Raw genomic sequence first — 13,400 nt, 5'->3', positions numbered from 1 at the left:
TTGTTTATTTATTATGAGGACACACCATTTTTGAGAATTCTGGATAGAATTATGGTTTATTAAAACACTAGTAAATAAGGCCCGTTTCCGACACAAATGAAACGGGCGCTAGCAAGGTTTTCCTCGGAGTGTGTATGTTTGAGAGAGTGTGTGTGTGAGAGTGACTTTGTGAGAGAGACAGATTGAATGTGTGTGGCTGCAAGTGTGTCTGTTAGAGAGTGTGTGTGTGAGATTGACAGTGTGTTTGAGTGGGTATGTGAGCGAGAGCGAGAGTGTATGAGAGTGATAGAGTGTTTGACAGTGACTGTGTGACACATAGAGAGTGAATGTGATCGAGTGTGAGACATAGTGTGTGTTGTAGACAGTGTTAGAGAGTGAGAGAGACAGTCAGTGTGTGAGAGAGAGAGAGAGTGTGTGTGAGAGATAGTGTGTGTGACGGAGATACATCCCCCCCCCCTCCCTATGTTGGCTGGAAGAACCCCCCTCCGTCTGCGTCTGCCACTGTGTTGTCGCAGAACCCCTCATCTCCCTGTCTGGTCAGTCTCCCCCCCTCCTTTCAGGTCTCCCTACAGCCCTTCTCTCAGGGCTGTGGGTCGCCCCTCCCCCTTCACCTGTGCTGTCAGGACCCCCTCCTCCGCCTCCATCTGTGGTCTGTGTACCTGTTCTGGCCCTCATCCTCCCCTCCTTGTGCCTGAACTGTTGCTTAGCCTGTGGCAACAGTGGAGAGAGCTGTGCAGGACCTCCTGTTCCAACCCCCTTGTCATGTTTGTAGAGAAAGAAAAGAGGGAAAAAGAGGAAAAGTGGCATAATGTTTGTAAAAAGGAAGAGGGGCACGGCAGGCAGCGAGCAGCTATCAGCTGTGCAAGTATAAAGAAAAGAAAACAAAAAGGAGTTTGTGTATGCCTGTGTGAGAATGTGGGTGTGATAGTGAGACAGAGTGTGTGTGTGTGTGTGTTCGAGAGAGTGTGTGTCACAGTGACACAGAGAGTGAAAGACTGTGTGTATGTGTGCACGGCCCCCTCCTTCTGTGTGAAGTGCAGTCGCCCCCTTTCTGTTAGTTTTCCCCCCTTCCCTCCTGTGAGTGGCAATGTAAGGGTGCCCCCCCCCCTGTGTTTCTGTTTGAATTATTTCTTTTATCCAGGGATTGTGCTCTCTTTATGCCCTCCATCTGCATAATTTTTCCTCTCCCCTTCCCTCCCATTCTGTTCTCTCACCCCCTCTCCATGTGTTTGTCTGTCTCCCCTTCAAGTTCCATGCCCCCTCCCTTAATGTTTCTGGCCCCTTAATTGTACCTATTGGTTTACACGTTGCACTGCTGTCTGCAGGATCGGTGTCTGTGAACCTCATCCAGCTTGCCCTGTTGTTACTGCTGCAGTATCAGGGCGGTTCAGGGCGGCTGTGAACCTCGTCCAGAGAAGACTGCAGTTGGTTTTATCTTCTTGCTTTCAGTTTTTGTGAAGTCCCCTGTTGAGGCGGCTGGAGACTGTTTATTCACCTTTTTTTTTTTTGTTTTGTTAGTGTGTGTCCCGAAGGCTGCTGGAGGCTGTTTCTTCACGTTTTTTTTGGGGGGGGGGGGGTTAGTGTGTGTCCCGAAGGCTGCTGGAGGCTGTTTCTTCACGGGGGGGGTTTTTTTTTTGGGTTACTGTGTGTCCCGAAGGCTGCTGGAGGCTGTTTCTTCACGGGGGTTTTTTTTTTTTTGGGTTAGTGTGTATCCCGAAGGCTGCTGGAGGCTGTCTGTTCACTTTTTTTGTTTGTTGGTGCGGGTTCGGATGGCAGTTCGGAGCGGCAGGTTCTGCAGGATAGCACTGTCAGGGCAGCGGTATTCTCCTCAGCTGGGCGGCAGTCTCGTGCTGTGCGAGCCGTAGGTCCGCCCCTTCTTTTGTTTGAGTTGTTTGATAGGTGCATGACGCGTGATTGCATTCCGTTGCGTGGCAACGGCGACTGACGCCTTCGCCTCAGACGCTCCTCCCTTGTTGTATTCCTATTGGTGTGTTGCAGCTGTGACGCTCGTTTCAGATCATGGCGGCGCCCAGATGTACTGTGGTTAAAAGTGGTTACAGAGCTTCGAACATACAAACTTTTGAAGCTTCAAAGTGTGGTTCAGAACGTTCATGGTGCTTTTTATGTCCAGTTGGGGCGTGGCGTAGGTCGCAGAAGGGGCGTGGCTGAGGGCGGTGGTGAGTAGTCCGAATAGCCAGGAGGACTACAGCAGTTCAGGACTTCACTGCCACAGTTGGAGGGAGTTTCAGAACGTTCAAGGTGGGATTTATTTATATAGATGCTGTACCCAGTGCATTTTTTCTAGCGAAAAAGGTGCCGGTACTCAAATGTCAGGCCACCCTTCAGGGGTGGGGTGATCACTGAGGAACCCACCCTACAATAGCCAGACCCCCTGCAACCACAGGATCTATGACAAGGCAGAATTGGGGTGTAGGGCCTGAGCTCTTTCATTAAAACTTGGGGACTGTGGGTCAATTTTAGAGTACACCCTCAAAAAAAAGCCCTGGCTGTACCACTCCTGCTGCCATGGCAGGGAAGGCAAAGAATTCCAGTAATGACAGGAAAGATAGGCATTCACACCAATAAGATGAGAAGATAGAAAAGCAGAAAGCTAAAATGGAGGTACATTTTAATGGTCTTGACCCAGGATTGACCACAGGGAGGGTGTAGTGGGGAATAGAGGCTTATATCTACTTAGATGGGGAACAGTGAACCCACTGGACTCATAAACACCAAAGGAAGCCATGAGATCAACCAGATCAACGAGTGGATAAGACTGTTGACATCATGGCAGCAGAAAGCATTGCCACTTCACCCTCCCAGCATGCCATGAGGCAAACACCAGGACCAGATCAAACCTGCTCGGTGGACCTGGAGGGAGGGGAACTGCCCTCTCCTAGACAAAACCTGTAACGTTTCACATTGTCTTGAGGAATGGAGATGCTCTCCAAAGCTTGTCACAGACACATTGAGTTAGTCTGGTGGAAAGGTCTCAGTTATGGCTCCTGTTGAAGGGTATCCATCCCATAAATCCACCACTTTGGGCTGCAGAGGGAAGGGGCTTTATACATTTTGAAAATGAGAAATAAAAATGGGGAACGGTCGTTCGAGAGTTCTCGCAGGTCCCTCCTTGGCCCACCCCAAGCATCCAGGAAGTAGCATCCATCATCACTATCCCCTCACCCAGCTTTGGCCCAATGACCATCTGACACCACCCTTCCCAGAATAACCTGGGTAAATGAGCTACTTGAAACCTTGCCCACCTGCCCAGCTGGTAGAAGTAGCCCCTGTTGGTTTGTGTGGTGCTCAGGATCTATTATTTTGCTTTCTGCTACTGGTCCTGCCTCATGGTTGGCCCGGCCCTGAGCCAAGTCTTGTATTAAAGCACAAAAGCATTTTACTATTCTTCAACATCCATTTCTTTGGTTTTGGAAGACAAAGTGAAATCCTCTGCTGCGTTCTGAGACTATCTGTGACATTAAGCAGCATTCCTTCGGCCTTTCATGTAGCAGAACATAATCTTAGTGCCCTACAGATAGCAGAAAAGGTGAAAACTTCCAGATAAAATATCCTGGAAAAGTAAACACAGGTATGAGAATTACACACTTGGGCAGGAAAGCCACAGTCACAATAGGGCTTACGAGATACAGTAATTCCAGGACAGAAAAGGCAGCAGGTGTGAGATATCATCCCTTCCTTTCCCCGGTCTATCCCTTAGCCCCCATCGCTAATTCCTGTATCTGCTTATTCCCCACTCTTCACCTCATTCTCTCTTCATGGGTCCCATATCTCTGGTCACAGTCCTGCTGTTCCTCTGTCTCATTTCCCCCATCACTGACCTCACCCACCACGATTGAGTCTCACTCATTCCATCGTCACCAACCTCACACACTGCAATAGAGTCTCACTCATTCCCCCCATCACTGATCTCACCCACCACGATTGAGTCTCACTCATTCCCTCCATCACTGACCTCACCCAACACACCTGAGTCACACTCATTCCCCCATCACTGACAATTTATTGCTTTATTTTGTTAAAAAATATTTATTTTCAATAAAAGAGTATCACATCACAGAGATGAACTCTATTGATGGAATATTATTTCACAATTAAACCCCCCTTCCCTGGGAAGCGTCTTAATTAATCAGCAACCTGTCGAACAGGAACCAGTGAGTGCTCTCTGTTCAGCCAACACGAGATCTCCACAGCTAACACCATTTACAAACACAAGGCTGGCCCAGGGCAGGACACTTTCAACCCATCGAGTCCTACGATGGTCTTACTTTTAGACCCTCTGTCCCCACCCCAAAGTTTATAATTAACTCCACTATCATAAACAGGTAAACACATCCTTCTCAGACTTCCTGCTTTGACCTATTCGATATTCTTTCATACACATATAAAAGTCTTTCACCCAGGTAAATGCAAGGGGGAGGGGTTTAAATTATGCACTGATGGGGCTGTTGAATCTGAGTAGAAAACCTCAAGATGTCAGTCTGTGTGCAATGCAAGATCAGAGAAAAAGAAGCAGAAATGCATTTCCTCCTGTACTAAAATCCAAGGAGAGAAGAGACACATTTCCCAAAGAGAAGAGAGAAAAACATAGAATAAAAGACCACAGATTAGAAACGGAAACCTACATACACCAACTGAGCTGTCAGAGTCAGTCTGCAGTGCAAGAGAAGAGAAAGAGAAGCAGAAATGTGTTTCCTGCTGTACAGAGCAATATCTCATGAGAGAAGACACCACAAATTAGAATTAGAAACCCCAAAATGTCAGAGTCTTTACAGTGCAAAAGCAGAGAATGCATTTCCTCCTGTACTGAGCAAAATCCAAGAGAGAAGAGACACATTTCCCAAAGAGATGAGATACTACTACTACTACTTAACATTTCTAAAGTGCTACTAGGGTTACGCAGCGCTGAGATAGAAACATAGAATAAATAGAATAAGAGACCACAAACTAGAAACAGAAACAAGCAGACAAAAACTGAGCTGAAAACCTCAAGATGTCAGTCTGTGTGCAATGCAAGACCAGAGAAAAAGAAGCAGAAATGTATTTCCTCCTGAACTGAGCAAAATCCAAAGAGAGAAGAGACACATTTCCCAAAGAGTAGAGAGAAAAACAGAGAAGTCCAGAAGTCCACAGGGAGGTAATAGAGAAAGTCAGACTAAGGATAAAGAAAAGTTTAGACAGAAGATTGAACAAAACACAGTGGAGGCAGCAACTTTACACAGCCCTACCTAGGGCTGTGTGAGAGGTGTGGCCGACAGGTTCAATGGAGGAGGGGAGGCCAAAATTGCTCCCTCTCAATTGTCTCCTCTGCTTGGCCGCGGTGCAGTATGTGGGGTGGATGCACCAAGGGCGCATGTTGCACACGGCGTGAGCCTGGCTCAGAAAAGAAAAGGGACCCCCCCCCCCCCCCCCCCACACACACACACACACAACATTTTTCCAAATAACCCACAAATGCCCTACTGTAGCAGAAACTTCTGCCTGAAATTCGAGACATTTCCGAGTACTTTATTTGTTCAACAGGATGGAGCTCCAGAGCCTTGAGCTCGCAAAGCAATTGAGCTTTCAATGAACTTGGGTCAATGAATTCTTGGGTTTCGTTCATTGAAAGCTCAACTTTGCAAATGTGTCCAGGTTGAAGGAGGACACTTTGAGTTATGAATTAACTAAGAAGAAGCTCCGTTATATGAATATATTTTCAAAGGTCATCCTAAATGTTTAAACAATTGCAAAGTATTGGAAAACAATATGAGGGGTCCCATTTTTTTCCAGGGTACCGTGTATATAGGAAATTAGGTGGAGGAGTAGCCTAGTGGTTAGTGCAGTGGACTTTGATCCTGGGGAACTGAGTTCAATTCCCACTGCAGCTCCTTATGACTCTGGGCAAGTCACTTAACCCTCCATTGCCCCTGGTACAAAATAAGTACCTGAATATATGTAAACCGCTTTGAATGTAGTTGCAAAAAACCTCATAAAGGCGGTATATCAAGCCCCATTTCCCTTTCCCTTTATAAACACGCAATCCTGGCTTAGGTACAAGCGGTTATACCCACCATAGAGCTAGTGTAAAGCTTGTCCCTAGACCTAGACTCCGTCCACCTGCCAACTAGATGGTATTGAAGATATGTGCATAGTTACGGAAATCATGTAGTATCCGCCATTAAAGTGCACTTTGGGTGACCATTTTGTACCTGTAGAGGCTCAAGTGGAGTAATGAGTTGCAACCACTGATGGATACTGTTGTTTTGCCGTTTTCTCAGCCACCGCTTTGAATTTCAATGAGAAATTTTACGTACTTATTTAGCCATCGTACTTAAACAAAAATGAATTGTCTTAAGCTATGTTGATGTTAGATATTTTAGCTTTCCGGCCTAGCGATTTTTGCACGTTAAAGATGTTCCAGCTAAAACACAGTAAAATAACGTCGTTCAAAAGATACAAGTAACATTGTGTCGCCCGCATCTCAAAAAAGATATATTGGAATTAGAAAAGGTGCAGAGAAGGGCGACGAAAATGATAAAGGGGATGGGATGACTTCCCTATGAGGAAAGGCTGAAGCATCTAGGGCTCTTCAGCTTGGAGAAAAGACGACTGAGGGGAGATATGCTAGAGGTCTATAAAATAATGAGTGGAGTGGAACAGGTAGACATGAATCATTTGTTTACTCTTTCCAAAAATACTAGGACTAGGGGGCACACACAGAAATCACCAACAAAATCAAACTTGGATTGAACATCATGGACTCATGGGCAAACCCTTTTCAACTGAAACTGAACACTGAAAAAACACACTGCCTCATCCTCTCATCTCAACACAATACGTACAAACCCACAACCTTAACCACTCCAGAACACACCCTCCCTATCTCAGACCACTTGAAAATACTCAGCGTCACAATCGACCGCAATCTTACACTCAAAAGTCAAGTGAACTCCACAACAAAGAAAATGTTCCACTCAATGTGGAAACGTAAATGAGTAAAACCTTTCCTCCCGAGGGAAACATTTCGTAACTTAATACAATCAATGGTACTAAGCCACGCAGACTATTGCAACGGAATCTATGCGGGATGCAAAGAACAACTCACAAAGAAACTTCAGATCGCTCAAAACACAGCAGCCAGGCTGATATTTGGCAAATTGCGATTCGAAAGTGCCAAACCCCTCCAAGAAAAACTGCACTGGCTTCCAATCAAAGAACACATTACCTTCAAAATCTGTACCCTGGTCCACAAAATTATCTACGGCCAAGTCCCAAGGTACATGACAGACCTCATAGACCTACCAATCAGAAACATAACCAGATCATCTCGAACATACCTAAACCTCCACTACCCAAACTTCAAAGGCCTTAAATACAAAGCAACCTATACATCCAGCTTCTCCTATATAAGCACCCAACAATGGAACGCATTGCCAAAAGCTGTGAAAACAACATATGACCATCTAAACTTCAGGAAATCACTAAAAGCCAACCTGTTCAAAAAGGCATACCCTACTGATCCAACATAACCACCTACACACTGCAACACAGCAAAACCAAAGATCATAATGGACACTATATAACCTTCCTCTCCTTGATCCCCATTGTACCTGAAACACGTGTACCTATATTCGACTATATCACCTGAATTTGTTTGTCTACCAGACTTGGCGAATGCCTTTACGTTATTATGTTAGTCACATTGAGCCTGCAAATAGGTGGGAAAATGTGGGATACAAATGTAACAAATAAAATAAAATAAATAAATGTAATACGAATTGGAGAAACTTTTTCTTCACTCAACGTGTATTTAAAAGGCGATAGTGGCTGCACATCATCTCAAGATCTGGAAGCTCGGCACAGTGAAGAAAATTTGTTGGTGTGACTGCGAAAGAGAATATGGTAAAGGCGGTTAGCTTAGCAGAGTTTTAAAAGGTTTGGACGGCTTCCTAAAGGAAAAGTCCATAGACCATTATTAGAAGACTTGGGGAAAATCCACTGCTTATTTCTAGAATAAGCAGCATAAAACGTATTGTACTGCTTTGGGATCTTGAAAGGTATTGTGACCTGGATTGGCCACAGAATGCTGGGCTTGATGGACCTTTGGTCTGTCGCAGTATGGCAATACTTATGTATTTAATGTGTCAGAATTTCGCAGCCACGCCAACAAATTTTCTTCACAGTGCCGAGCTTCCAGTTCTTGAGATGATGCGCAGCCACTATCACCTTTGCTCTGAAAACTTGTCCATGCAGCGTCTGGATTCTCATTTTAGTCCACTACTGGCACCTTGACCGTGATTGATGTTCCGATCCGAAATGCTTTTTAAAGAAATTTATCTGTAAATTATCATGGTATCAAACACAGATTATTGTTTACAAAAGTCTACGTCACTATGATATTGCTCTGCCCCCCATTTGCAAGGAGACAGGCTGTTTGTTGTTTATTATTATTATTATTTGTTACATTTGTATCCCACATTTTCTCACCTTTTAGCAGGCTCAATGTGGCTTACACATTACCGTTAACGGCGTTAGCCGGTTCCGGTCTGAACAAATACAAGGTATGAGTGAATACAAGGTGATATTATGGTAGAAACGGTACATGTATGGTAGGTAACTGGGGGAACTTAGAGAGGGAGAGGGGGAGGAAGAGTCAGGCAATCAGATAGCATCGTATCTTTGAACTACAAATCCCTGTAATCTGGTAGTTCCTTGTAATAAGCTCTTTCAGAGCACATGTCTAGTTCCCTGTGTCTTATAGGACTCTTTCTATTGGCTTGCCTTGTTCTCTGTGCATGCTGGCCTAGTTCCCCCCCTCCCCCCCCCCCCCTTCCCATTGGGGCTGTAAGAGTTAGTCTACAGCATTCTCCTCTGTGAACTGAAACTGCCTGTGCTGTATAACTCCCTTTAAGATACTGTGATGCTATCAAGATTTTATCAGTGTAAAAGCTGGTGGAGAACAGATTCCCAGTTTGCAAGACAAAAACTCTTGTCCAGCACATCTGAACTGTAAGTTATTTTTCCTTGTTTGATTACTGCATTAAAGAAGATTTTGATTCAAGAATTCTGAGTCTTCTCGTAGTGATGTTCAATACTCTGGTTTAAACTGCATGCCAATCACCTCAATGAAAGAGAAGATCAGATGTCATTAACAGTAAACTGGTACCCTGTTTTTCCCCCAAATAATGGTAGTTTTACAGTGCAAACCTTTCTGAACGTGCATAAATCGCTGGGTGGTCACGCTAAGAAGTCAGTAACGTCGTGTTTAAAGATAATAAACGTAGATAAGTAACAATAAATAAAGATGTAAAATTTTGCATTGAAAGTCCAAGTGGTTGCTGAGAAAACAACAAAAAAACTCTAGAGGGTTACATTTTTTTTTGCCTCACCCTACATATGCCCCAGGTTCCCTTCAAGGTGGACACTGGCTACCTATACACGCGTATATTGTCTTACGATTGCATGAAAAAATATAAGAACTAATTATTTTATGGTGGTTGTCATCAGTTCCAGGCCAACAATAGCTTGTACCATTCTATTAATTCATAATGTACCCTCTTTTTATTTCCAAGGCAAGTCAATCCTGAGAGGTGACAGGTCGGCAGGGATCCCAATCCATTGAGGTAGGAAGGCGGCATCATAGTGGAACAGTTTCAAGAATGGGGAGTCCGGTAGAGTGAAGTTTGTGAGGTAAATGGTCTCCCCTCCTGCCAAATACCCCGCCCAGTAACCAAAGGTGCCAATGGTCATAATAGTGTGGTTGCAGTGGGCAAGAAGGGCAAAGTCCTTCCCAGGCGAGGACTCCACACCATCCCCGGAGAAGTAGACGTCTCCTCTAGAAGCATCAATGTTCTTCTTACACCACTCTATCCCATTGCTGGTCACCACGAAGATGGGTTCCTGGTACTTACTATGGAAATAGCCCATTGCCTTCTCCAGGTAGGTCTTGTCTGCCACCACCCCTTTCCATATATTGGGCATTACTTTGATATAGTCTCCCCTTCGCACATGGACCCCAATGAAGATGGCATTCTTCCTGGACCCTTTTATCTCTTCTAAATACTTGTTGGCCTCATCCCTGATGAAGTCATGGAAGGTGAATTCTCGGAGGATCTCTTCTCGGATATGGTGGTAGAAGGTCCATGAGTTGGGATAGCCAGTGAACCTCACGTATTTCCCCTCAATATGTTTGTACTCTTCGGACATCCAGTCATGGAGCTCAAAGTCCCTCCAGGGCACCTCGTCAATTATATAATTATTCAAGACAGGTAAGTTAATTCTGAAGATAGGGGACAGCCAGGCATTCATCTCTTGCATGATGTACGCCTGGTTGCCTGTGAGCTTGGCCAACGCATATAGAGTAGCGTACTCGCCCATCTGGTTGCCTAGCCTCCCATTAGATCTGATCGTCCATATGCCAGATTCTCGACACTCGACTTCTGTTAGGTTCATCTTCTCTGCGATGAATTGAAGACCAAGCAGCTGACCACAGGCTACAGGCAGCTGTAGCCTATGCTTCAGCCAGAAGCTGATGTGATTTGGGCCCCTGTAAAGCAACAGTAGACCCATCACCGCAATCAAGAAGAGAGCCGTGAGGAAGATCCTCCGTTTTCGATAAGACTGCTCCATCCGAACAGCTCTGCAACTTCAGTTGAGGAGAGTCAAATATCACTTCTCCTGCCCCTAGAGGGAAAAAAAAGGAACAAGCAAGAGGCACTCATTACAGTGTTTAATAAATTCAGCTCAGCAGTGGTTTAAACCTTCACCCTACTCTTCCCACCTCGTGCTCGGGGAACGAAGGGGATAACTGTTCTGTCCCCTGACAGCCTGGCACTAGTTATAATGTGACCCTGAAATGTGTTAATGTCTTCACTGCTAGGATATGTGTGTGAGCAATGCATTGTGTGTAATGTAGTTCACAGACAACGCAACCCCACTTGCTTGTCTGTATAAGATCTGTTACTACTGGTTGTTGTGATGCTGCTTAGATCACTCCTCTGTCTCAGCCAAGCTTGGCTTCTTTGTTTACGTGCCAGCACTTCCTGGCCATTCTTACTATCTCTGTCCTGAGAGGTCAGCCAGGTCAGCCAGGTATGACTCCAATCAGGGGCTGCCCCCTAGAGCCGCCCTTGCCACTCGAGGGCAGGCTTTGTCCCTATTGGCCTTTCTACTCTTTCTTCTCTGAGTCTGTATGAGCTTCTAGCTCCGCCCCCCTCCCTGTCCATGAGGAGGACAGGATCCATTTTGCTCCAGGACAAAGCAATGATCCTGTTGTAGCTCTGGAAAAGCACTAGTCTTTTCACCCCGAAAATACCTTCCTAGAAGAGGGTACTGCACTCCCAAACACCTAACTCTGAGCTGCCTCTATCTGTGGAACTACTTTTCTTATGTCTGCAATGAGCTGGTCCCACTTAAGCTTCTACCTTCTCTCCACTGATACAGCTCATGAAACTACAGGGTTCCTTTGTGCTTATGAACATCTAACTGTGAGTAATCATCTATGTTATTCAATAAAGGAACTTCAGAAAAGAACAAGAGATTTAGGTGTGTTGATGTGCTAGGGGTTTATACTTCAAGATATTGAGACTTATAGCTAAATAACTCTTAAGAAACAGCTATACAAGTCTTGAGAGACTTGACAATACCATTTGTGGAATTACTTTGGTTGCTGCAAAATTTGAAGAAGAGGGCACCTGCTCAGTCAGAGCCAGTGCAAGAGTAGTGGACACCTTAGACATATCTTTAGAGTTACACCCCAAGCATCAATTAACTTTCAGGCCCCCTCAATAATCATGATCGTCATAGAAGCATCTTATAAAAACTCAGGTTTGAGTACGTGCTGATGGTTTTTTTGAGTTTGGCTGTCAGGATGTACTGTTTTGCTTTGCCTGCAGCTGCTCTCTGCTACCAACCAGAAGCTGCTACCCTAGATGACTGCCTAGACAAGCCTAATGGTTTAGCCAGTCTCGTGCTCTGTCCTTGCCCAATATACCTTATGCAGGATCAGTATTATGGTGGAATGTGCTATTTGTGCCTGAGGTTCTGGATCATGGAAGCAATATCCAGAAGGGCAATGAAGTTTCTACTCTGACGGGAAAGTCCACCATCACCTGCCTTCTTAGTGAAAACAGAATCAGGAGCAGAGTTACATGTTTTTAAAATAATATTCAAATTCTGAGGTCACTTCATTTTCGGTAGCACAAACGCCTTCCTCTTTCCGGCACTTTGCAACACAAACCCTACAAAAGTCACACTCTGGAAACCTGGCAGTCTTTAACCACTAACTGCTAGGTCTCACACAGCAAAAACTCTAAGCAGCATAAAGCAGTACTGACCCTAAAACCCCAATACACCTTGTGGGGAAAAACAGGACCAGCCGAACTGCGACAGATCCCTAAACAGAAACTACATGCTAGAAGAAGCCCTCACCTTGGCCAGACAGAATGTGGACAGACCTTCACCATATAAAGAATAAGGCATCACAAATTAGAACTAGAAACCCTGCCGAAACAAACTGAGCTGGAAACCCTGAGACCCCAGAGTCTGTCTGCAGAGCAAGAGTAGAGAGAGAGAGAAGCAGAAATGCATTTCCTCCTGTACTGAGCAAAATCCAAAGAGAGAAGAGACACATTTCCCAAAGAGAAGAGAGAAAAACATAGATTAAAAGACCACAGATTAGAAACGGAAACCTACATACACCAACTGAGCTGTCAGAGTCAGTCTGCAGTGCAAGAGAAGAAAAAGAGAAGCAGAAATGTGTTTCCTGCTGTACAGAGCAATATCTCATGAGAGAAGAGACCACCAATTAGAGTTAGAAACCCCAAAATGTCAGAGTCTTTACAGTGCAAAAGCAGAGAATGCATTTCCTCCTGTACTGAGCAAAATCCAAGAGAGAAGAGACACATTTCCCAAAGAGAGGAGATACTACTACTACTACTACTTAACATTTCTAAAGTGCTACTAGGGTTACGCAGCGCTGAGATAGAAACATAGAATAAATAGAATAAGAGACCACAAACTAGAAACAGAAACAAGCAGACAAAAACTGAGCTGAAAACCTCAAGATGTCAGTCTGTGTGCAATGCAAGACCAGAGAAAAAGAAGCAGAAATGTATTTCCTCATGAACTGAGCAAAATCCAAAGAGAGAAGAGACACATTTCCCAAAGAGTAGAGAGAAAAACAGAGAAGTCCAGAAGTCCACAGGGAGGTAATAGAGAAAGTCAGACTAAGGATAAAGAAAAGTTTATACAGAAGATTGAACAAAACACAGTGGAGGCAGCAACTTTACACAGCCCTACCTAGGGCTGAGTGAGAGGTGTGGCCGACAGGTTCAATGGAGGAGGGGAGGCCAAAATTGCTCCCTCTCAATTGTCTCCTCTGCTTGGCCACGGTGCAGTAT

General features: G+C 44.9%; 1 protein-coding gene across 1 annotated transcript; it reads right to left on the bottom strand.

The window, feature by feature from the left end:
- Positions 1-9,126: 9,126 nt before the first annotated feature.
- Positions 9,127-10,663, bottom strand: LOC115466539 (galactoside 2-alpha-L-fucosyltransferase 2-like). The gene has a single exon (XM_030197838.1). The coding sequence runs from the start codon at positions 10,627-10,629 to the stop codon at positions 9,562-9,564; it is 1,068 nt and encodes a 355-aa protein (XP_030053698.1). The 5' UTR covers positions 10,630-10,663; the 3' UTR covers positions 9,127-9,561.
- Between the last annotated feature and the right edge of the window lie 2,737 nt (positions 10,664-13,400).

Source organism: Microcaecilia unicolor, chromosome 3 (genome assembly GCF_901765095.1).
Source record: "Microcaecilia unicolor chromosome 3, aMicUni1.1, whole genome shotgun sequence".
NCBI classification, from domain to species: Eukaryota; Metazoa; Chordata; class Amphibia; order Gymnophiona; family Siphonopidae; genus Microcaecilia; species Microcaecilia unicolor.
This window is presented reverse-complemented; position numbering and strand designations above follow the sequence as displayed.

Excerpts from the sequence above, each read along its gene's own strand:
- LOC115466539 (XM_030197838.1), bottom strand. The coding sequence starts at position 10,629 with ATGGAGCAGTCTTATCGAAAACGGAGGATCTTCCTCACGGCTCTCTTC.